General features: G+C 44.9%; 5 protein-coding genes across 5 annotated transcripts in view; all 5 read left to right on the top strand.

Moving 5' to 3' along the window:
* Positions 1–2233, top strand: part of LOC148152660 (uncharacterized) — a 6624-nt gene extending 4391 nt beyond the window's left edge. The window contains exons 9-14 of the mRNA XM_088003393.1: positions 872–975; positions 1140–1258; positions 1355–1531; positions 1626–1834; positions 1943–2037; positions 2148–2233. Coding sequence (XP_087859519.1) covers positions 872–975; positions 1140–1258; positions 1355–1531; positions 1626–1834; positions 1943–2037; positions 2148–2233 — 790 coding nt within the window. The remainder of the gene's footprint in view (positions 1–871; positions 976–1139; positions 1259–1354; positions 1532–1625; positions 1835–1942; positions 2038–2147) is intronic.
* Positions 2234–2327: 94 nt separating this feature from the next.
* Positions 2328–9644, top strand: LOC148152659 (uncharacterized). The gene is made up of 28 exons (XM_088003179.1): positions 2328–2465; positions 2559–2640; positions 2715–2861; positions 2946–3157; positions 3253–3356; positions 3441–3559; positions 3667–3834; positions 4034–4233; positions 4331–4443; positions 4586–4692; positions 4828–5004; positions 5324–5532; positions 5641–5735; positions 5846–5925; positions 6108–6163; positions 6257–6338; positions 6413–6559; positions 6644–6855; positions 6951–7054; positions 7139–7257; positions 7365–7532; positions 7732–7931; positions 8029–8141; positions 8284–8390; positions 8526–8702; positions 9022–9230; positions 9339–9433; positions 9544–9644. The coding sequence occupies exons 1-28, from the start codon at positions 2413–2415 to the stop codon at positions 9627–9629; spliced, it is 3741 nt and encodes a 1246-aa protein (XP_087859305.1). The 5' UTR covers positions 2328–2412; the 3' UTR covers positions 9630–9644.
* Positions 9645–9726: 82 nt separating this feature from the next.
* LOC148152658 (uncharacterized) lies at positions 9727–13337 on the top strand. The gene is made up of 14 exons (XM_088003389.1): positions 9727–9861; positions 9955–10036; positions 10111–10257; positions 10342–10553; positions 10649–10752; positions 10837–10955; positions 11063–11230; positions 11430–11629; positions 11727–11839; positions 11982–12088; positions 12224–12400; positions 12715–12923; positions 13032–13126; positions 13237–13337. Exons 1-14 carry the CDS (start codon positions 9809–9811, stop codon positions 13320–13322), a joined length of 1872 nt encoding a protein of 623 aa, XP_087859515.1. The 5' UTR covers positions 9727–9808; the 3' UTR covers positions 13323–13337.
* An 86-nt stretch (positions 13338–13423) lies between these two features.
* Positions 13424–17034, top strand: LOC148152657 (uncharacterized). Its single transcript, XM_088003388.1, has 14 exons — positions 13424–13554; positions 13648–13729; positions 13804–13950; positions 14035–14246; positions 14342–14445; positions 14530–14648; positions 14756–14923; positions 15123–15322; positions 15420–15532; positions 15675–15781; positions 15917–16093; positions 16412–16620; positions 16729–16823; positions 16934–17034. The coding sequence occupies exons 1-14, from the start codon at positions 13502–13504 to the stop codon at positions 17017–17019; spliced, it is 1872 nt and encodes a 623-aa protein (XP_087859514.1). The 5' UTR covers positions 13424–13501; the 3' UTR covers positions 17020–17034.
* Positions 17035–17120: 86 nt separating this feature from the next.
* On the top strand, positions 17121–20730 carry LOC148152656 (uncharacterized). The gene is made up of 14 exons (XM_088003387.1): positions 17121–17251; positions 17345–17426; positions 17501–17647; positions 17732–17943; positions 18039–18142; positions 18227–18345; positions 18453–18620; positions 18820–19019; positions 19117–19229; positions 19372–19478; positions 19614–19790; positions 20108–20316; positions 20425–20519; positions 20630–20730. Exons 1-14 carry the CDS (start codon positions 17199–17201, stop codon positions 20713–20715), a joined length of 1872 nt encoding a protein of 623 aa, XP_087859513.1. The 5' UTR covers positions 17121–17198; the 3' UTR covers positions 20716–20730.
* Positions 20731–20777: the final 47 nt, after the last annotated feature.

Here is a 20777-nt window from a genome sequence, read left to right as displayed (position 1 = left end):
GGCAAATAAAAAGCCAATGTCTCCAAACTTACAGGATTTATTGTTGATGATGGGAGGGATAAGCACAGTTAGTTTATGAAAAATTAATTTGTTTATTTACTTATGTATTTATTTATTTATTTTACGATTTTGCGAACTGCCGGTTAAACTGAAAGTTACAACCTTGACATGATTATATGAGTTGTTTTTACCGAGAAATCGATCAGAAATGCCGTGAGAATGGTCAGATCCGCCGTTGGGAGTGCAGGGGAACACAGGGGAACAGAATTTCGCACAAGACTGGAAAGCAGTACCAACAGTTTAAAGGAGATTAAAAAGTAGATGATGAAGCAATTAAACTTAATTACAGCTCCAGTAAGTCTCACTCAGAAACGTGCTTTAGGTAATTCCAACAGAAAGGAAGCCTCTTACAGGCGATGGTAACTATTTTTTCAAAAGGTGCCTCCAAACAGCAAATGGTGCAAATGTGAGTGTAATTTAAAAAGCAGATCAAAACATCTTCAGGATGATTTGGTCAATATTGAATAAAACTAGCTTAAGATACAGACAAAGCTGCATTTTGAATAACTCCTCTGCACGGATTTCACTTCAGTATCTTTGTAAAGCACCTTTTCACATTTAGCAACAACTCAAGACCCATAACAGGAGAAATTGGTCCAATCAAGATCCAGGATAAACTAAACCTGAAAAAGATGGTAAAACATGAAACTTCTCTGTTAGGACTGTCCAATGGGTTCATGCTGAACAAAGATGATTATTCCATCTGTGCTACTCTTGTGGTTGCCACTGGCTGCAAATTTATTCTGTATACAAGAGAGATATATATTTATGGAATTAAAGTGAAATGATTTAGATTAAATAAATGTCTTAGGGTGAAGTCTCTCAGCGAAAGACTTGAGACATCTCAGACAACAGAGAGGGAACAAATCTACAGCAACTTCATTCGGGTGTATCTGACCAGAAAGGAAAAAGCAGGTAAGAAAAAGAGGAATGTCTGGGTGAAGAAATGTATTTTTTGGTTAGTAAAACAAAAAAGGAAACAAACAAAAAAAATGCAGCAGAAAGTCTGATAAAAAAATTGTTTCATATAAAAACAGTAAATTAAAGTTTTTAGTATGCCATTAATTTAATTTAAACAGAAGCTGGATGCACAGAAAATGTGGAAGGAAGTGAAGACTGGCTGGACAAAAACATTCAGAGCTTCTTGGTCTTTGCAACACTTCAAGACCTCAAAACAATGAACAGAAATTTTTCTGGAGTAAGTAAAGTTTTATACCGAAAAAAAAACAGGGAAAAATATATACCGAGGAAAAAAGTTTTAGTGAACTGATAGACAACAATTGTGTTGAAACAGAGCGATGTGCTGGAGAAACTGTCACCACAGCAGAGAGCAGAGCTGATCCTGGATCCAGACAGCGGTGCTTTGGAAGATGCCGACTTTGTCAGACTAATCATCAAAAACGTGACGATGTCTGGAGATGATGAGCAACTGAACCATTTTTTTCAGAAGTTTTCAATATTAAGTAAAGAGGTAAAGACCAACATTACCTCAATGTTGTCATTATTTCATTAGCATGAAAGTCATTATCAAAAGAGAGTTACAATTTTCCTGCTTTCCCCAACAGACAAACACAACCTACATCCAAAATGTGGCGGTACGAGAGACCATCTTCAACCTGACTCTGAGCAGCCTTGCTCTTAAATTTGACGTCTTTGAAGTACAAGACTACCAGCTGTGGTTCCAAGTCTATTTGATTCCTGTGATAGCAAGCATCCAACCTGACAGCCTGCAGGTGATACCCAGGAACATCAGCTGTGAATCCTACGGAGCTATGTAAGACCAAACCCCTAAGACGGAAATTTGATCCTTGGCATTTGATCCACATCAAACTACGGTCCCATACCAGTCCCGTTAATGCCGGTTTTCCTTTCTTCTTTTCAGAGTCACTGGCCTCATGGAAAGCCTGAAGATCCTGCCACTGGACGTTTCAATGGACGTGAGATCAAGCCTGGAATCACTGCAGGAGGCCTTCCCAGGTATGTGTGGCCAATGCTTCGCTGAGAAATTCCTTCAGAAAAGCCCGGAACAACTGTTACTTTAAAAGACATCTTGAAGCCAGGTCTAATTTCAACTTTCTTCCAAACAGATTGCGCAACGCTGGATTCTTTCACGGTAAGCTCAGGTTCAAAGGTGTTTCACACGGAATATAGACGCCATGTCATGTTCATTTAAAGGACTAGAGGGTGGCACATTGCCGCTGTATAAGTCTGTGTGGCTTTTGCCACTGATCTAACAGTTGTTGCTTTGCTTATCCCCAGTGCAAAGACACACATGTTGATGGTAAGTTTGCTGAGAATAACCCATCTATGAATTGATGAAACAACATATAATGTGTCAAATAGCAGTAGCTCATGCACAATTCTGGTGTTTTTACAGAAAAACTCATCTGCTCCGAGGTAGACAGGTAAGGGCATGACAGTCTTATGTGATGCAGTGTTAGCAAGTGGGTTTGCCCAATGTAACCAAGGCTACAATGTTTTATGGTTACATTGCACAGCTCTCGACTCCAAGCACTGGAAAATGACAATTCTCCCGGAGCCGTGTGCAACTTCACCGTCACTGAACATGCCTGTGCCCCGGTAAGATGTTTCATTGCAAGCTGTAAATCCAAAACAACCCTACGTGCTCAAAGTTTGATTTATTTCTTCTCCAGACAAGAAGACTCTCAGCAGAAAACTTGGCCAAGCTCTTGAAGTGCTCTCTGGAAAGCAACCAGATGTACGTGGTGGAAGTTTGGCAGCTTCTTTTCCAAAAAGCCTCTCCCGTACTCAGCCAGGCTCTCGCCTCATTCTCTGACATGGTATGTCCAGCGCCATCATTTCAAAAATACTGAGCGCTTTTCGGTGTCGTCTCTAAATGCAACCCGTCTTTCCCCAAATTCTAGGCCCCCACCGCCATGAGCGCTGCCTATTCCAATCCTCTTGATGCTCTGAGAGAAGTGGTTGCTAAAAACCTTACACAGGATCAACTGAAGAGTGAGGATTTTGTTAAAAGTTGGTTCCAGGCGCGTCTCGGGCCATTCCTGGCCTCCCCCTCAACAAACTTCCTCTTCTGCCTCGGCACCTACAACTTCAGCTGCCAGACCTACCAGATTGTGTAAGTACCTGGAGGACTTATTGCATGAGCGTTCACAATATCTCAAAGAAACTGGCAGATTCCTATGACGTTAAAATCCCTTGCTCAAATTTTAGCATCGGAGCATTCAGCAACCAAAGCCCATTGATGGACGTCGACAGAAAGCGAGCAGTCTTTACTCACTTCATCCAACCGTTCCTTTCCAGAAAGGATTTGCCAGGTAGGCGCATGCAGGCTCCCCGGGCCTCCTTGGTGACGTAGTGATTGTACACTGGGCGGTGTTCTGACTCCTGTTGTTTTGCAGACCCAGGCTGCGTGTCATCTGCCAATAGTAGTCAGCTCTGGCTACAGGCCAACCTTGGCAATTTCTCTCAATTTGCGAGCGTAGGGGATTTGCAAGCCCTTTATCCAAACTTCTCCAGTGTGAGTAACTAAAGCAGTTGACGAGATTTAAGGGGGGCTCTGCAGAATTTTCTGCTCCGAAGTTGCACAATGACTTCAAGCTGAATTCTTGTTTCCTATCGTTGCAGGCCGAAGCCTTGTCGAAACTGTCTCCCTCTCAGGTAGCAGAGTTACTGCTGAGCACAGACATCTCAAATGACACACAATTTGTCGATAAAGTCTTTGAGCGACTGGAGGTTGGAAACGCTGTTGAAAACGTGGACGCATTCTTTACCAAACTTACAGAGAAGGGGGAGGTAAGCTACACCTTCAAGTGGCACAAGAATCCCCGTTTTAAAAGCTATGTCAAATGATACTGAAAAGCTATTGAAATCATAATATTGCAGCAATTCATAGGACCTTACTGTGTTTGCCGCTTTTCAAAAGTACCACACGGTGGACTTGCATCGTAGCAACTAAGTGGTATTGGATTTCTCTCCTGTCATGAATATTAAGGTTCCAGAGTTTCAAGTTGACGTGAGAGATCGCATCATGAACAAGACCTACATCATCATCGGTCCCTTCTTCCCAGAGTTCCCTGAAAAGGATCTTTTTGACTGGTTCCATGTCAAACTGGTCCCGGTTCTCCCAAGTTTCACTCCACAAATGCTCCAAGGCGTAATTACCAACATCAACTGCACAAAATACCAAGTCATGTGAGTTGTGTATTAAGAACATCAACGTTTTGAATGCTCCACATCACAGAGAACTCTTAAGGGGACGTGTCTAAAAGATTTATTCCAATTTTTGCAGTGTGAGTGGGATGGGCAAAGTTGTGTCTGCCGTGGGTCAGGACAGACAAAAAGAAATTGCAGCCGTTTTGCTGCAGTACCTGAAAAACTCTGCTGATGTCATCAACCAGCCAGGTAAGCTTTCTATATCAACACGCTGGTGTCTTGGCCATGGCTTTGTTGATGGTAAAGTACAAATCCCTCATAACGATTAAAACAAAAATGGACGAAATAGACAGAAGAAAGGAAAGTTGACATGTGCATACATGTGCCTTAGCTTGCAGGGAAAACATCCAGACCGACTCCCAGTGGGTGGAAACAAACCTGGGCCCATTTTCTCCATACGCAACATATTCTGAGCTCAAATTCTTCAACCTCTCTCAGGTAAGCCACACATCCTACTGTAGATGCTCTGCAAGAACTAGAGCACAGTCTTTGTGGCAGCCCCACACACGGCGTGGTGCGTCATGTGAAAGAGAAAAGATTAAATTCACGTGTTCTCTTGGTTTGTTTCATCAGGAAGCACTTGTGAGCGTTCTTTCACCCGCACAGAAAGCAGAGCTTCTAACAGATCCAGGCAGCAATGCTCTGGAGGATGCCACACTCGTAAAGGAGGTGCTCACAAACTTGACAGAGTCCGGCAATGTGGAGCAGCTTGGTCAGTTTTTCCTAGTGTTCACACAGTCCCTCCAGCAGGTAAATGCCAAACTTTAACTTTGTCATTTTGCTCCAAAGTTTTTCTTCTAGATCTCCTTCCCCCCCCCACCCCGCCCCCATGATACGTCATAAAACTCCTGCTTAGGACTAATATGGTATATAATAGAGGTAAAAAGTAAATGAAGGCAACACGTATTTCAAATGATTGGCAGATCAAATGTTGGCCAAGAAATCTTTTGTGTTGGTTTTGATGAAAGCAGAGTCCAAGGCCCTGCCACGGACCTTGTTGAGCTGTTTGCGGGATACTCTTGGAATGAAAGGTCCTCCTGAGTTACAATTTTCTTGCTTTCCCCAACAGACAAACACAACCTACATCCAAAATGTGGCGGTACGAGAGACCATCTTCAACCTGACTCTGAGCAGCCTTGCTCTTAAATTTGACGTCTTTGAAGTACAAGACTACCAGCTGTGGTTCCAAGTCTATTTGATTCCTGTGATAGCAAGCATCCAACCTGACAGCCTGCAGGTGATACCCAGGAACATCAGCTGTGAATCCTACGGAGCTATGTAAGACCAAACCCCTAAGACGGAAATTTGATCCTTGGCATTTGATCCACATCAAACTACGGTCCCATACCAGACCCGTTAATGCCGGTTTTCCTTTCTTCTTTTCAGAGTCACTGGCCTCATGGAAAGCCTGAAGATCCTGCCACTGGACGTTTCAATGGACGTGAGATCAAGCCTGGAATCACTGCAGGAGGCCTTCCCAGGTATGTGTGGCCAATGCTTCGCTGAGAAATTCCTTCAGAAAAGCCCGGTACAACTGTTACTTTAAAAGACATCTTGAAGCCAGGTCTAATTTCAACTTTCTTCCAAACAGATTGCGCAACGCTGGATTCTTTCACGGTAAGCTCAGGTTCAAAGGTGTTTCACACGGAATATAGACGCCATGTCATGTTCATTTAAAGGACTAGAGGGTGGCACATTGCCGCTGTATAAGTCTATGTGGCTTTTGCCACTGATCTAACAGTTGTTGCTTTGCTTATCCCCAGTGCAAAGACACACATGTTGATGGTAAGTTTGCTGAGAATAACCCATCTATGAATTGATGAAATAACATATAATGTGTCAAATAGCAGTAGCTCATGCACAATTCTGGTGTTTTTACAGAAAAACTCATCTGCTCCGAGGTAGACAGGTAAGGGCATGACAGTCTTATGTGAGGCAGTGTTAGCAAGTGGGTTTGCCCAATGTAACCAAGGCTACAATGTTTTATGGTTACATTGCACAGCTCTCGACTCCAAGCACTGGAAAATGACAATTCTCCCGGAGCCGTGTGCAACTTCACCGTCACTGAACATGCCTGTGCCCCGGTAAGATGTTTCATTGCAAGCTGTAAATCCAAAACAACCCTACGTGCTCAAAGTTTGATTTATTTCTTCTCCAGACAAGAAGACTCTCAGCAGAAAACTTGGCCAAGCTCTTGAAGTGCTCTCTGGAAAGCAACCAGATGTACGTGGTGGAAGTTTGGCAGCTTCTTTTCCAAAAAGCCTCTCCCGTACTCAGCCAGGCTCTCGCCTCATTCTCTGACATGGTATGTCCAGCGCCATCATTTCAAAAATACTGAGCGCTTTTCGGTGTCGTCTCTAAATGCAACCCGTCTTTCCCCAAATTCTAGGCCCCCACCGCCATGAGCGCTGCCTATTCCAATCCTCTTGATGCTCTGAGAGAAGTGGTTGCTAAAAACCTTACACAGGATCAACTGAAGAGTGAGGATTTTGTTAAAAGTTGGTTCCAGGCGCGTCTCGGGCCATTCCTGGCCTCCCCCTCAACAAACTTCCTCTTCTGCCTCGGCACCTACAACTTCAGCTGCCAGACCTACCAGATTGTGTAAGTACCTGGAGGACTTATTGCATGAGCGTTCACAATATCTCAAAGAAACTGGCAGATTCCTATGACGTTAAAATCCCTTGCTCAAATTTTAGCATCGGAGCATTCAGCAACCAAAGCCCATTGATGGACGTCGACAGAAAGCGAGCAGTCTTTACTCACTTCATCCAACCGTTCCTTTCCAGAAAGGATTTGCCAGGTAGGCGCATGCAGGCTCCCCGGGCCTCCTTGGTGACGTAGTGATTGTACACTGGGCGGTGTTCTGACTCCTGTTGTTTTGCAGACCCAGGCTGTGTGTCATCTGCCAATAATAGTCAGCTCTGGCTACAGGCCAACCTTGGCAATTTCTCTCAATTTGCGAGCGTAGGGGATTTGCAAGCCCTTTATCCAAACTTCTCCAGTGTGAGTAACTAAAGCAGTTGACGAGATTTAAGGGGGGCTCTGCAGAATTTTCTGCCCCGAAGTTGCACAATGACTTCAAGCTGAATTCTTGTTTCCTATCGTTGCAGGCCGAAGCCTTGTCGAAACTGTCTCCCTCTCAGGTAGCAGAGTTACTGCTGAGCACAGACATCTCAAATGACACACAATTTGTCGATAAAGTCTTTGAGCGACTGGAGGTTGGAAACGCTGTTGAAAACGTGGACGCATTCTTTACCAAACTTACAGAGAAGGGGGAGGTAAGCTACACCTTCAAGTGGCACAAGAATCCCCGTTTTAAAAGCTATGTCAAATGATACTGAAAAGCTATTGAAATCATAATATTGCAGCAATTCATAGGACCTTACTGTGTTTGCCGCTTTTCAAAAGTACCACACGGTGGACTTGCATCGTAGCAACTAAGTGGTATTGGATTTCTCTCCTGTCATGAATATTAAGGTTCCAGAGTTTCAAGTTGACGTGAGAGATCGCATCATGAACAAGACCTACATCATCATCGGTCCCTTCTTCCCAGAGTTCCCTGAAAAGGATCTTTTTGACTGGTTCCATGTCAAACTGGTCCCGGTTCTCCCAAGTTTCACTCCACAAATGCTCCAAGGCGTAATTACCAACATCAACTGCACAAAATACCAAGTCATGTGAGTTGTGTATTAAGAACATCAACGTTTTGAATGCTCCACATCACAGAGAACTCTTAAGGGGACGTGTCTAAAAGATTTATTCCAATTTTTGCAGTGTGAGTGGGATGGGCAAAGTTGTGTCTGCCGTGGGTCAGGACAGACAAAAAGAAATTGCAGCCGTTTTGCTGCAGTACCTGAAAAACTCTGCTGATGTCATCAACCAGCCAGGTAAGCTTTCTATATCAACACGCTGGTGTCTTGGCCATGGCTTTGTTGATGGTAAAGTACAAATCCCCCATAACGATTAAAACAAAAATGGACGAAATAGACAGAAGAAAGGAAAGTTGACATGTGCATACATGTGCCTTAGCTTGCAGGGAAAACATCCAGACCGACTCCCAGTGGGTGGAAACAAACCTGGGCCCATTTTCTCCATACGCAACATATTCTGAGCTCAAATTCTTCAACCTCTCTCAGGTAAGCCACACATCCTACTGTAGATGCTCTGCAAGAACTAGAGCACAGTCTTTGTGGCAGCCCCACACACGGCGTGGTGCGTCATGTGAAAGAGAAAAGATGAAATTCACGTGTTCTCTTGGTTTGTTTCATCAGGAAGCACTTGTGAGCGTTCTTTCACCCGCACAGAAAGCAGAGCTTCTAACAGATCCAGGCAGCAATGCTCTGGAGGATGCCACACTCGTAAAGGAGGTGCTCACAAACTTGACAGAGTCCGGCAATGTGGAGCAGCTTGGTCAGTTTTTCCTAGTGTTCACACAGTCCCTCCAGCAGGTAAATGCCAAACTTTAACTTTGTCATTTTGCTCCAAAGTTTTTCTTCTAGATCTCCTTCCCCCCCCCACCCCGCCCCCATGATACGTCATAAAACTCCTGCTTAGGACTAATATGGTATATAATAGAGGTAAAAAGTAAATGAAGGTAACACGTATTTCAAATGATTGGCAGATCAAATGTTGGCCAAGAAATCTTTTGTGTTGGTTTTGATGAAAGCAGAGTCCAAGGCCCTGCCACGGACCTTGTTGAGCTGTTTGCGGGATACTCTTGGAATGAAAGGTCCTCCTGAGTTACAATTTTCTTGCTTTCCCCAACAGACAAACACAACCTACATCCAAAATGTGGCGGTACGAGAGACCATCTTCAACCTGACTCTGAGCAGCCTTGCTCTTAAATTTGACGTCTTTGAAGTACAAGACTACCAGCTGTGGTTCCAAGTCTATTTGATTCCTGTGATAGCAAGCATCCAACCTGACAGCCTGCAGGTGATACCCAGGAACATCAGCTGTGAATCCTACGGAGCTATGTAAGACCAAACCCCTAAGACGGAAATTTGATCCTTGGCATTTGATCCACATCAAACTACGGTCCCATACCAGTCCCGTTAATGCCGGTTTTCCTTTCTTCTTTTCAGAGTCACTGGCCTCATGGAAAGCCTGAAGATCCTGCCACTGGACGTTTCAATGGACGTGAGATCAAGCCTGGAATCACTGCAGGAGGCCTTCCCAGGTATGTGTGGCCAATGCTTCGCTGAGAAATTCCTTCAGAAAAGCCCGGTACAACTGTTACTTTAAAAGACATCTTGAAGCCAGGTCTAATTTCAACTTTCTTCCAAACAGATTGCGCAACGCTGGATTCTTTCACGGTAAGCTCAGGTTCAAAGGTGTTTCACACGGAATATAGACGCCATGTCATGTTCATTTAAAGGACTAGAGGGTGGCACATTGCCGCTGTGTAAGTCTATGTGGCTTTTGCCACTGATCTAACAGTTGTTGCTTTGCTTATCCCCAGTGCAAAGACACACATGTTGATGGTAAGTTTGCTGAGAATAACCCATCTATGAATTGATGAAACAACATATAATGTGTCAAATAGCAGTAGCTCATGCACAATTCTGGTGTTTTTACAGAAAAACTCATCTGCTCCGAGGTAGACAGGTAAGGGCATGACAGTCTTATGTGATGCAGTGTTAGCAAGTGGGTTTGCCCAATGTAACCAAGGCTACAATGTTTTATGGTTACATTGCACAGCTCTCGACTCCAAGCACTGGAAAATGACAATTCTCCCGGAGCCGTGTGCAACTTCACCGTCACTGAACATGCCTGTGCCCCGGTAAGATGTTTCATTGCAAGCTGTAAATCCAAAACAACCCTACGTGCTCAAAGTTTGATTTATTTCTTCTCCAGACAAGAAGACTCTCAGCAGAAAACTTGGCCAAGCTCTTGAAGTGCTCTCTGGAAAGCAACCAGATGTACGTGGTGGAAGTTTGGCAGCTTCTTTTCCAAAAAGCCTCTCCCGTACTCAGCCAGGCTCTCGCCTCATTCTCTGACATGGTATGTCCAGCGCCATCATTTCAAAAATACTGAGCGCTTTTCGGTGTCGTCTCTAAATGCAACCCGTCTTTCCCCAAATTCTAGGCCCCCACCGCCATGAGCGCTGCCTATTCCAATCCTCTTGATGCTCTGAGAGAAGTGGTTGCTAAAAACCTTACACAGGATCAACTGAAGAGTGAGGATTTTGTTAAAAGTTGGTTCCAGGCGCGTCTCGGGCCATTCCTGGCCTCCCCCTCAACAAACTTCCTCTTCTGCCTCGGCACCTACAACTTCAGCTGCCAGACCTACCAGATTGTGTAAGTACCTGGAGGACTTATTGCATGAGCGTTCACAATATCTCAAAGAAACTGGCAGATTCCTATGACGTTAAAATCCCTTGCTCAAATTTTAGCATCGGAGCATTCAGCAACCAAAGCCCATTGATGGACGTCGACAGAAAGCGAGCAGTCTTTACTCACTTCATCCAACCGTTCCTTTCCAGAAAGGATTTGCCAGGTAGGCGCATGCAGGCTCCCCGGGCCTCCTTGGTGACGTAGTGATTGTACACTGGGCGGTGTTCTGACTCCTGTTGTTTTGCAGACCCAGGCTGTGTGTCATCTGCCAATAATAGTCAGCTCTGGCTACAGGCCAACCTTGGCAATTTCTCTCAATTTGCGAGCGTAGGGGATTTGCAAGCCCTTTATCCAAACTTCTCCAGTGTGAGTAACTAAAGCAGTTGACGAGATTTAAGGGGGGCTCTGCAGAATTTTCTGCCCCGAAGTTGCACAATGACTTCAAGCTGAATTCTTGTTTCCTATCGTTGCAGGCCGAAGCCTTGTCGAAACTGTCTCCCTCTCAGGTAGCAGAGTTACTGCTGAGCACAGACATCTCAAATGACACACAATTTGTCGATAAAGTCTTTGAGCGACTGGAGGTTGGAAACGCTGTTGAAAACGTGGACGCATTCTTTACCAAACTTACAGAGAAGGGGGAGGTAAGCTACACCTTCAAGTGGCACAAGAATCCCCGTTTTAAAAGCTATGTCAAATGATACTGAAAAGCTATTGAAATCATAATATTGCAGCAATTCATAGGACCTTACTGTGTTTGCTGCTTTTCAAAAGTACCACACGGTGGACTTGCATCGTAGCAACTAAGTGGTATTGGATTTCTCTCCTGTCATGAATATTAAGGTTCCAGAGTTTCAAGTTGACGTGAGAGATCGCATCATGAACAAGACCTACATCATCATCGGTCCCTTCTTCCCAGAGTTCCCTGAAAAGGATCTTTTTGACTGGTTCCATGTCAAACTGGTCCCGGTTCTCCCAAGTTTCACTCCACAAATGCTCCAAGGCGTAATTACCAACATCAACTGCACAAAATACCAAGTCATGTGAGTTGTGTATTAAGAACATCAACGTTTTGAATGCTCCACATCACAGAGAACTCTTAAGGGGACGTGTCTAAAAGATTTATTCCAATTTTTGCAGTGTGAGTGGGATGGGCAAAGTTGTGTCTGCCGTGGGTCAGGACAGACAAAAAGAAATTGCAGCCGTTTTGCTGCAGTACCTGAAAAACTCTGCTGATGTCATCAACCAGCCAGGTAAGCTTTCTATATCAACACGCTGGTGTCTTGGCCATGGCTTTGTTGATGGTAAAGTACAAATCCCCCATAACGATTAAAACAAAAATGGACGAAATAGACAGAAGAAAGGAAAGTTGACATGTGCATACATGTGCCTTAGCTTGCAGGGAAAACATCCAGACCGACTCCCAGTGGGTGGAAACAAACCTGGGCCCATTTTCTCCATACGCAACATATTCTGAGCTCAAATTCTTCAACCTCTCTCAGGTAAGCCACACATCCTACTGTAGATGCTCTGCAAGAACTAGAGCACAGTCTTTGTGGCAGCCCCACACACGGCGTGGTGCGTCATGTGAAAGAGAAAAGATGAAATTCACGTGTTCTCTTGGTTTGTTTCATCAGGAAGCACTTGTGAGCGTTCTTTCACCCGCACAGAAAGCAGAGCTCCTAACAGATCCAGGCAGCAATGCTCTGGAGGATGCCACACTCGTAAAGGAGGTGCTCACAAACTTGACAGAGTCCGGCAATGTGGAGCAGCTTGGTCAGTTTTTCCTAGTGTTCACACAGTCCCTCCAGCAGGTAAATGCCAAACTTTAACTTTGTCATTTTGCTCCAAAGTTTTTCTTCTAGATCTCCTTCCCCCCCCCACCCCCATGATACGTCATAAAACTCCTGCTTAGGACTAATATGGTATATAATAGAGGTAAAAAGTAAATGAAGGTAACACGTATTTCAAATGATTGGCAGATCAAATGTTGGCCAAGAAATCTTTTGTGTTGGTTTTGATGAAAGCAGAGTCCAAGGCCCTGCCACGGACCTTGTTGAGCTGTTTGCGGGATACTCTTGGAATGAAAGGTCCTCCTGAGTTACAATTTTCTTGCTTTCCCCAACAGACAAACACAACCTACATCCAAAATGTGGCGGTACGAGAGACCATCTTCAACCTGACTCTGAGCAGCCTTGCTCTTAAATTTGACGTCTTTGAAGTACAAGACTACCAGCTGTGGTTCCAAGTCTATTTGATTCCTGTGATAGCAAGCATCCAACCTGACAGCCTGCAGGTGATACCCAGGAACATCAGCTGTGAATCCTACGGAGCTATGTAAGACCAAACCCCTAAGATGGAAATTTGATCCTTGGCATTTGATCCACATCAAACTACGGTCCCATACCAGTCCCGTTAATGCCGGTTTTCCTTTCTTCTTTTCAGAGTCACTGGCCTCATGGAAAGCCTGAAGATCCTGCCACTGGACGTTTCAATGGACGTGAGATCAAGCCTGGAATCACTGCAGGAGGCCTTCCCAGGTATGTGTGGCCAATGCTTCGCTGAGAAATTCCTTCAGAAAAGCCCGGTACAACTGTTACTTTAAAAGACATCTTGAAGCCAGGTCTAATTTCAACTTTCTTCCAAACAGATTGCGCAACGCTGGATTCTTTCACGGTAAGCTCAGGTTCAAAGGTGTTTCACACGGAATATAGACGCCATGTCATGTTCATTTAAAGGACTAGAGGGTGGCACATTGCCGCTGTGTAAGTCTATGTGGCTTTTGCCACTGATCTAACAGTTGTTGCTTTGCTTATCCCCAGTGCAAAGACACACATGTTGATGGTAAGTTTGCTGAGAATAACCCATCTATGAATTGATGAAACAACATATAATGTGTCAAATAGCAGTAGCTCATGCACAATTCTGGTGTTTTTACAGAAAAACTCATCTGCTCCGAGGTAGACAGGTAAGGGCATGACAGTCTTATGTGATGCAGTGTTAGCAAGTGGGTTTGCCCAATGTAACCAAGGCTACAATGTTTTATGGTTACATTGCACAGCTCTCGACTCCAAGCACTGGAAAATGACAATTCTCCCGGAGCCGTGTGCAACTTCACCGTCACTGAACATGCCTGTGCCCCGGTAAGATGTTTCATTGCAAGCTGTAAATCCAAAACAACCCTACGTGCTCAAAGTTTGATTTATTTCTTCTCCAGACAAGAAGACTCTCAGCAGAAAACTTGGCCAAGCTCTTGAAGTGCTCTCTGGAAAGCAACCAGATGTACGTGGTGGAAGTTTGGCAGCTTCTTTTCCAAAAAGCCTCTCCCGTACTCAGCCAGGCTCTCGCCTCATTCTCTGACATGGTATGTCCAGCGCCATCATTTCAAAAATACTGAGCGCTTTTCGGTGTCGTCTCTAAATGCAACCCGTCTTTCCCCAAATTCTAGGCCCCCACCGCCATGAGCGCTGCCTATTCCAATCCTCTTGATGCTCTGAGAGAAGTGGTTGCTAAAAACCTTACACAGGATCAACTGAAGAGTGAGGATTTTGTTAAAAGTTGGTTCCAGGCGCGTCTCGGGCCATTCCTGGCCTCCCCCTCAACAAACTTCCTCTTCTGCCTCGGCACCTACAACTTCAGCTGCCAGACCTACCAGATTGTGTAAGTACCTGGAGGACTTATTGCATGAGCGTTCACAATATCTCAAAGAAACTGGCAGATTCCTATGACGTTAAAATCCCTTGCTCAAATTTTAGCATCGGAGCATTCAGCAACCAAAGCCCATTGATGGACGTCGACAGAAAGCGAGCAGTCTTTACTCACTTCATCCAACCGTTCCTTTCCAGAAAGGATTTGCCAGGTAGGCGCATGCAGGCTCCCCGGGCCTCCTTGGTGACGTAGTGATTGTACACTGGGCGGTGTTCTGACTCCTGTTGTTTTGCAGACCCAGGCTGCGTGTCATCTGCTAATAGTAGTCAGCTCTGGCTACAGGCCAACCTTGGCAATTTCTCTCAATTTGCGAGCGTAGGGGATTTGCAAGCCCTTTATCCAAACTTCTCCAGTGTGAGTAACTAAAGCAGTTGACGAGATTTAAGGGGGGCTCTGCAGAATTTTCTGCCCCGAAGTTGCACAATGACTTCAAGCTGAATTCTTGTTTCCTATCGTTGCAGGCCGAAGCCTTGTCGAAACTGTCTCCCTCTCAGGTAGCAGAGTTACTGCTGAGCACAGACATCTCAAATGACACACAATTTGTCGATAAAGTCTTTGAGCGACTGGAGGTTGGAAACGCTGTTGAAAACGTGGACGCATTCTTTACCAAACTTACAGAGAAGGGGGAGGTAAGCTACACCTTCAAGTGGCACAAGAATCCCCGTTTTAAAAGCTATGTCAAATGATACTGAAAAGCTATTGAAATCATAATATTGCAGCAATTCATAGGACCTTACTGTGTTTGCCGCTTTTCAAAAGTACCACACGGTGGACTTGCATCGTAGCAACTAAGTGGTATTGGATTTCTCTCCTGTCATGAATATTAAGGTTCCAGAGTTTCAAGTTGACGTGAGAGATCGCATCATGAACAAGACCTACATCATCATCGGTCCCTTCTTCCCAGAGTTCCCTGAAAAGGATCTTTTTGACTGGTTCCATGTCAAACTGGTCCCGGTTCTCCCAAGTTTCACTCCACAAATGCTCCAAGGCGTAATTACCAACATCAACTGCACAAAATACCAAGTCATGTGAGTTGTGTATTAAGAACATCAACGTTTTGAATGCTCCACATCACAGAGAACTCTTAAGGGGACGTGTCTAAAAGATTTATTCCAATTTTTGCAGTGTGAGTGGGATGGGCAAAGTTGTGTCTGCCGTGGGTCAGGACAGACAAAAAGAAATTGCAGCCGTTTTGCTGCAGTACCTGAAAAACTCTGCTGATGTCATCAACCAGCCAGGTAAGCTTTCTATATCAACACGCTGGTGTCTTGGCCATGGCTTTGTTGATGGTAAAGTACAAATCCCTCATAACGATTAAAACAAAAATGGACGAAATAGACAGAAGAAAGGAAAGTTGACATGTGCATACATGTGCCTTAGCTTGCAGGGAAAACATCCAGACCGACTCCCAGTGGGTGGAAACAAACCTGGGCCCATTTTCTCCATACGCAACATATTCTGAGCTCAAATTCTTCAACCTCTCTCAGGTAAGCCACACATCCTACTGTAGATGCTCTGCAAGAACTAGAGCACAGTTTTTGTGGCAGCCCCACACACGGCGTGGTGCGTCATGTGAAAGAGAAAAGATGAAATTCACGTGTTCTCTTGGTTTGTTTCATCAGGAAGCACTTGTGAGCGTTCTTTCACCCGCACAGAAAGCAGAGCTCCTAACAGATCCAGGCAGCAATGCTCTGGAGGATGCCACACTCGTAAAGGAGGTGCTCACAAACTTGACAGAGTCCGGCAATGTGGAGCAGCTTGGTCAGTTTTTCCTAGTGTTCACACAGTCCCTCCAGCAGGTAAATGCCAAACTTTAACTTTGTCATTTTGCTCCAAAGTTTTTCTTCTAGATCTCCTTCCCCCCCCCCCCCACCCCCATGATACGTCATAAAACTCCTGCTTAGGACTAATATGGTATATAATAGAGGTAAAAAGTAAATGAAGGCAACACGTATTTCAAATGATTGGCAGATCAAATGTTGGCCAAGAAATCTTTTGTGTTGGTTTTGATGAAAGCAGAGTCCAAGGCCCTGCCACGGACCTTGTTGAGCTGTTTGCGGGATACTCTTGGAATGAAAGGTCCTCCTGAGTTACAATTTTCTTGCTTTCCCCAACAGACAAACACAACCTACATCCAAAATGTGGCGGTACGAGAGACCATCTTCAACCTGACTCTGAGCAGCCTTGCTCTTAAATTTGACGTCTTTGAAGTACAAGACTACCAGCTGTGGTTCCAAGTCTATTTGATTCCTGTGATAGCAAGCATCCAACCTGACAGCCTGCAGGTGATACCCAGGAACATCAGCTGTGAATCCTACGGAGCTATGTAAGACCAAACCCCTAAGATGGAAATTTGATCCTTGGCATTTGATCCACATCAAACTACGGTCCCATACCAGTCCCGTTAATGCCGGTTTTCCTTTCTTCTTTTCAGAGTCACTGGCCTCATGGAAAGCCTGAAGATCCTGCCACTGGACGTTTCAATGGACGTGAGATCAAGCCTGGAATCACTGCAGGAGGCCTTCCCAGGTATGTGTGGCCAATGCTTCGCTGAGAAATTCCTTCAGAAAAGCCCGGTACAACTGTTACTTTAAAAGACATCTTGAAGCCAGGTCTAATTTCAACTTTCTTCCAAACAGATTGCGCAACGCTGGATTCTTTCACGGTAAGCTCAGGTTCAAAGGTGTTTCACACGGAATATAGACGCCATGTCATGTTCATTTAAAGGACTAGAGGGTGGCACATTGCCGCTGTGTAAGTCTATGTGGCTTTTGCCACTGATCTAACAGTTGTTGCTTTGCTTATCCCCAGTGCAAAGACACACATGTTGATGGTAAGTTTGCTGAGAATAACCCATCTATGAATTGATGAAACAACATATAATGTGTCAAATAGCAGTAGCTCATGCACAATTCTGGTGTTTTTACAGAAAAACTCATCTGCTCCGAGGTAGACAGGTAAGGGCATGACAGTCTTATGTGATGCAGTGTTAGCAAGTGGGTTTGCCCAATGTAACCAAGGCTACAATGTTTTATGGTTACATTGCACAGCTCTCGACTCCAAGCACTGGAAAATGACAATTCTCCCGGAGCCGTGTGCAACTTCACCGTCACTGAACATGCCTGTGCCCCGGTAAGATGTTTCATTGCAAGCTGTAAATCCAAAACAACCCTACGTGCTCAAAGTTTGATTTATTTCTTCTCCAGACAAGAAGACTCTCAGCAGAAAACTTGGCCAAGCTCTTGAAGTGCTCTCTGGAAAGCAACCAGATGTACGTGGTGGAAGTTTGGCAGCTTCTTTTCCAAAAAGCCTCTCCCGTACTCAGCCAGGCTCTCGCCTCATTCTCTGACATGGTATGTCCAGCGCCATCATTTCAAAAATACTGAGCGCTTTTCGGTGTCGTCTCTAAATGCAACCCGTCTTTCCCCAAATTCTAGGCCCCCACCGCCATGAGCGCTGCCTATTCCAATCCTCTTGATGCTCTGAGAGAAGTGGTTGCTAAAAACCTTACACAGGATCAACTGAAGAGTGAGGATTTTGTTAAAAGTTGGTTCCAGGCGCGTCTCGGGCCATTCCTGGCCTCCCCCTCAACAAACTTCCTCTTCTGCCTCGGCACCTACAACTTCAGCTGCCAGACCTACCAGATTGTGTAAGTACCTGGAGGACTTATTGCATGAGCGTTCACAATATCTCAAAGAAACTGGCAGATTCCTATGACGTTAAAATCCCTTGCTCAAATTTTAGCATCGGAGCATTCAGCAACCAAAGCCCATTGATGGACGTCGACAGAAAGCGAGCAGTCTTTACTCACTTCATCCAACCGTTCCTTTCCAGAAAGGATTTGCCAGGTAGGCGCATGCAGGCTCCCCGGGCCTCCTTGGTGACGTAGTGATTGTACACTGGGCGGTGTTCTGACTCCTGTTGTTTTGCAGACCCAGGCTGCGTGTCATCTGCTAATAGTAGTCAGCTCTGGCTACAGGCCAACCTTGGCAATTTCTCTCAATTTGCGAGCGTAGGGGATTTGCAAGCCCTTTATCCAAACTTCTCCAGTGTGAGTAACTAAAGCAGTTGACGAGATTTAAGGGGGGCTCTGCAGAATTTTCTGCCCCGAAGTTGCACAATGACTTCAAGCTGAATTCTTGTTTCCTATCGTTGCAGGCCGAAGCCTTGTCGAAACTGTCTCCCTCTCAGGTAGCAGAGTTACTGCTGAGCACAGACATCTCAAATGACACACAATTTGTCGATAAAGTCTTTGAGCGACTGGAGGTTGGAAACGCTGTTGAAAACGTGGACGCATTCTTTACCAAACTTACAGAGAAGGGGGAGGTAAGCTACACCTTCAAGTGGCACAAGAATCCCCGTTTTAAAAGCTATGTCAAATGATACTGAAAAGCTATTGAAATCATAATATTGCAGCAATTCATAGGACCTTACTGTGTTTGCTGCTTTTCAAAAGTACCACACGGTGGACTTGCATCGTAGCAACTAAGTGGTATTGGATTTCTCTCCTGTCATGAATATTAAGGTTCCAGAGTTTCAAGTTGACGTGAGAGATCGCATCATGAACAAGACCTACATCATCATCGGTCCCTTCTTCCCAGAGTTCCCTGAAAAGGATCTTTTTGACTGGTTCCATGTCAAACTGGTCCCGGTTCTCCCAAGTTTCACTCCACAAATGCTCCAAGGCGTAATTACCAACATCAACTGCACAAAATACCAAGTCATGTGAGTTGTGTATTAAGAACATCAACGTTTTGAATGCTCCACATCACAGAGAACTCTTAAGGGGACGTGTCTAAAAGATTTATTCCAATTTTTGCAGTGTGAGTGGGATGGGCAAAGTTGTGTCTGCCGTGGGTCAGGACAGACAAAAAGAAATTGCAGCCGTTTTGCTGCAGTACCTGAAAAACTCTGCTGATGTCATCAACCAGCCAGGTAAGCTTTCTATATCAACACGCTGGTGTCTTGGCCATGGCTTTGTTGATGGTAAAGTACAAATCCCTCATAACGATTAAAACAAAAATGGACGAAATAGACAGAAGAAAGGAAAGTTGACATGTGCATACATGTGCCTTAGCTTGCAGGGAAAACATCCAGACCGACTCCCAGTGGGTGGAAACAAACCTGGGCCCATTTTCTCCATACGCAACATATTCTGAGCTCAAATTCTTCAACCTCTCTCAGGTAAGCCACACATCCTACTGTAGATGCTCTGCAAGAACTAGAGCACAGTTTTTGTGGCAGCCCCACACACGGCGTGGTGCGTCATGTGAAAGAGAAAAGATGAAATTCACGTGTTCTCTTGGTTTGTTTCATCAGGAAGCACTTGTGAGCGTTCTTTCACCCGCACAGAAAGCAGAGCTCCTAACAGATCCAGGCAGCAATGCTCTGGAGGATGCCACACTCGTAAAGGAGGTGCTCACAAACTTGACAGAGTCCGGCAATGTGGAGCAGCTTGGTCAGTTTTTCCTAGTGTTCACACAGTCCCTCCAGCAGGTAAATGCCAAACTTTAACTTTGTCATTTTGCTCCAAAGTTTTTCTTCTAGATCTCCTTCCCCCCCCCCCCACCCCCATGATACGTCATAAAACTCCTGCTTAGGACTAATATGGTATATAATAGAGGTAAAAAGTAAATGAAGGCAACACGTATTTCAAATGATTGGCAGATCAAATGTTGGCCAAGAAATCTTTTGTGTTGGTTTTGATGAAAGCAGAGTCCAAGGCCCTGCCACGGACCTTGTTGAGCTGTTTGCGGGATACTCTTGGAATGAAAGGTCCTCCTGAGTTACAATTTTCTTGCTTTCCCCAACAGACAAACACAACCTACATCCAAAATGTGGCGGTACGAGAGACCATCTTCAACCTGACTCTGAGCAGCCTTGCTCTTAAATTTGACGTCTTTGAAGTACAAGACTACCAGCTGTGGTTCCAAGTCTATTTGATTCCTGTGATAGCAAGCATCCAACCTGACAGCCTGCAGGTGATACCCAGGAACATCAGCTGTGAATCCTACGGAGCTATGTAAGACCAAACCCCTAAGATGGAAATTTGATCCTTGGCATTTGATCCACATCAAACTACGGTCCCATACCAGTCCCGTTAATGCCGGTTTTCCTTTCTTCTTTTCAGAGTCACTGGCCTCATGGAAAGCCTGAAGATCCTGCCACTGGACGTTTCAATGGACGTGAGATCAAGCCTGGAATCACTGCAGGAGGCCTTCCCAGGTATGTGTGGCCAATGCTTCGCTGAGAAATTCCTTCAGAAAAGCCCGGTACAACTGTTACTTTAAAAGACATCTTGAAGCCAGGTCTAATTTCAACTTTCTTCCAAACAGATTGCGCAACGCTGGATTCTTTCACGGTAAGCTCAGGTTCAAAGGTGTTTCACACGGAATATAGACGCCATGTCATGTTCATTTAAAGGACTAGAGGGTGGCACATTGCCGCTGTGTAAGTCTATGTGGCTTTTGCCACTGATCTAAC

The sequence above is a fragment of the Poecilia mexicana genome, unplaced genomic scaffold (genome assembly GCF_051168715.1).
Source record: "Poecilia mexicana isolate PSO_F unplaced genomic scaffold, ASM5116871v1 scaffold_23, whole genome shotgun sequence".
NCBI classification, from domain to species: domain Eukaryota; kingdom Metazoa; phylum Chordata; class Actinopteri; order Cyprinodontiformes; family Poeciliidae; genus Poecilia; species Poecilia mexicana.
Note: the sequence above shows the minus strand (reverse complement) of the source record. Positions and strands in the feature narration are given on the sequence as shown.

What these genes read in the sequence shown, in the direction of transcription:
- LOC148152659 (XM_088003179.1), top strand. Translation starts at nt 2,413, where the DNA reads ATGCACAATTCTGGTGTTTTTACAGAAAAACTCATCTGCTCCGAGGTA. An exon ending in TTCCAGAAAGGATTTGCCAG is followed by an intron (nt 3,357 to 3,440) that starts GTAGGCGCATGC and finishes GTTGTTTTGCAG; the next exon opens with ACCCAGGCTGCGTGTCATCT. An exon ending in ACTGCAGGAGGCCTTCCCAG is followed by an intron (nt 9,434 to 9,543) that starts GTATGTGTGGCC and finishes TCTTCCAAACAG; the next exon opens with ATTGCGCAACGCTGGATTCT.
- LOC148152658 (XM_088003389.1), top strand. Translation starts at nt 9,809, where the DNA reads ATGCACAATTCTGGTGTTTTTACAGAAAAACTCATCTGCTCCGAGGTA. An exon ending in TTTATCCAAACTTCTCCAGT is followed by an intron (nt 10,956 to 11,062) that starts GTGAGTAACTAA and finishes CTATCGTTGCAG; the next exon opens with GCCGAAGCCTTGTCGAAACT. An exon ending in AACTTACAGAGAAGGGGGAG is followed by an intron (nt 11,231 to 11,429) that starts GTAAGCTACACC and finishes ATGAATATTAAG; the next exon opens with GTTCCAGAGTTTCAAGTTGA.
- LOC148152657 (XM_088003388.1), top strand. Translation starts at nt 13,502, where the DNA reads ATGCACAATTCTGGTGTTTTTACAGAAAAACTCATCTGCTCCGAGGTA. An exon ending in ATCTGCTCCGAGGTAGACAG is followed by an intron (nt 13,555 to 13,647) that starts GTAAGGGCATGA and finishes TACATTGCACAG; the next exon opens with CTCTCGACTCCAAGCACTGG. An exon ending in TTTATCCAAACTTCTCCAGT is followed by an intron (nt 14,649 to 14,755) that starts GTGAGTAACTAA and finishes CTATCGTTGCAG; the next exon opens with GCCGAAGCCTTGTCGAAACT.
- LOC148152656 (XM_088003387.1), top strand. Translation starts at nt 17,199, where the DNA reads ATGCACAATTCTGGTGTTTTTACAGAAAAACTCATCTGCTCCGAGGTA. An exon ending in ATCTGCTCCGAGGTAGACAG is followed by an intron (nt 17,252 to 17,344) that starts GTAAGGGCATGA and finishes TACATTGCACAG; the next exon opens with CTCTCGACTCCAAGCACTGG. An exon ending in TTCCAGAAAGGATTTGCCAG is followed by an intron (nt 18,143 to 18,226) that starts GTAGGCGCATGC and finishes GTTGTTTTGCAG; the next exon opens with ACCCAGGCTGCGTGTCATCT.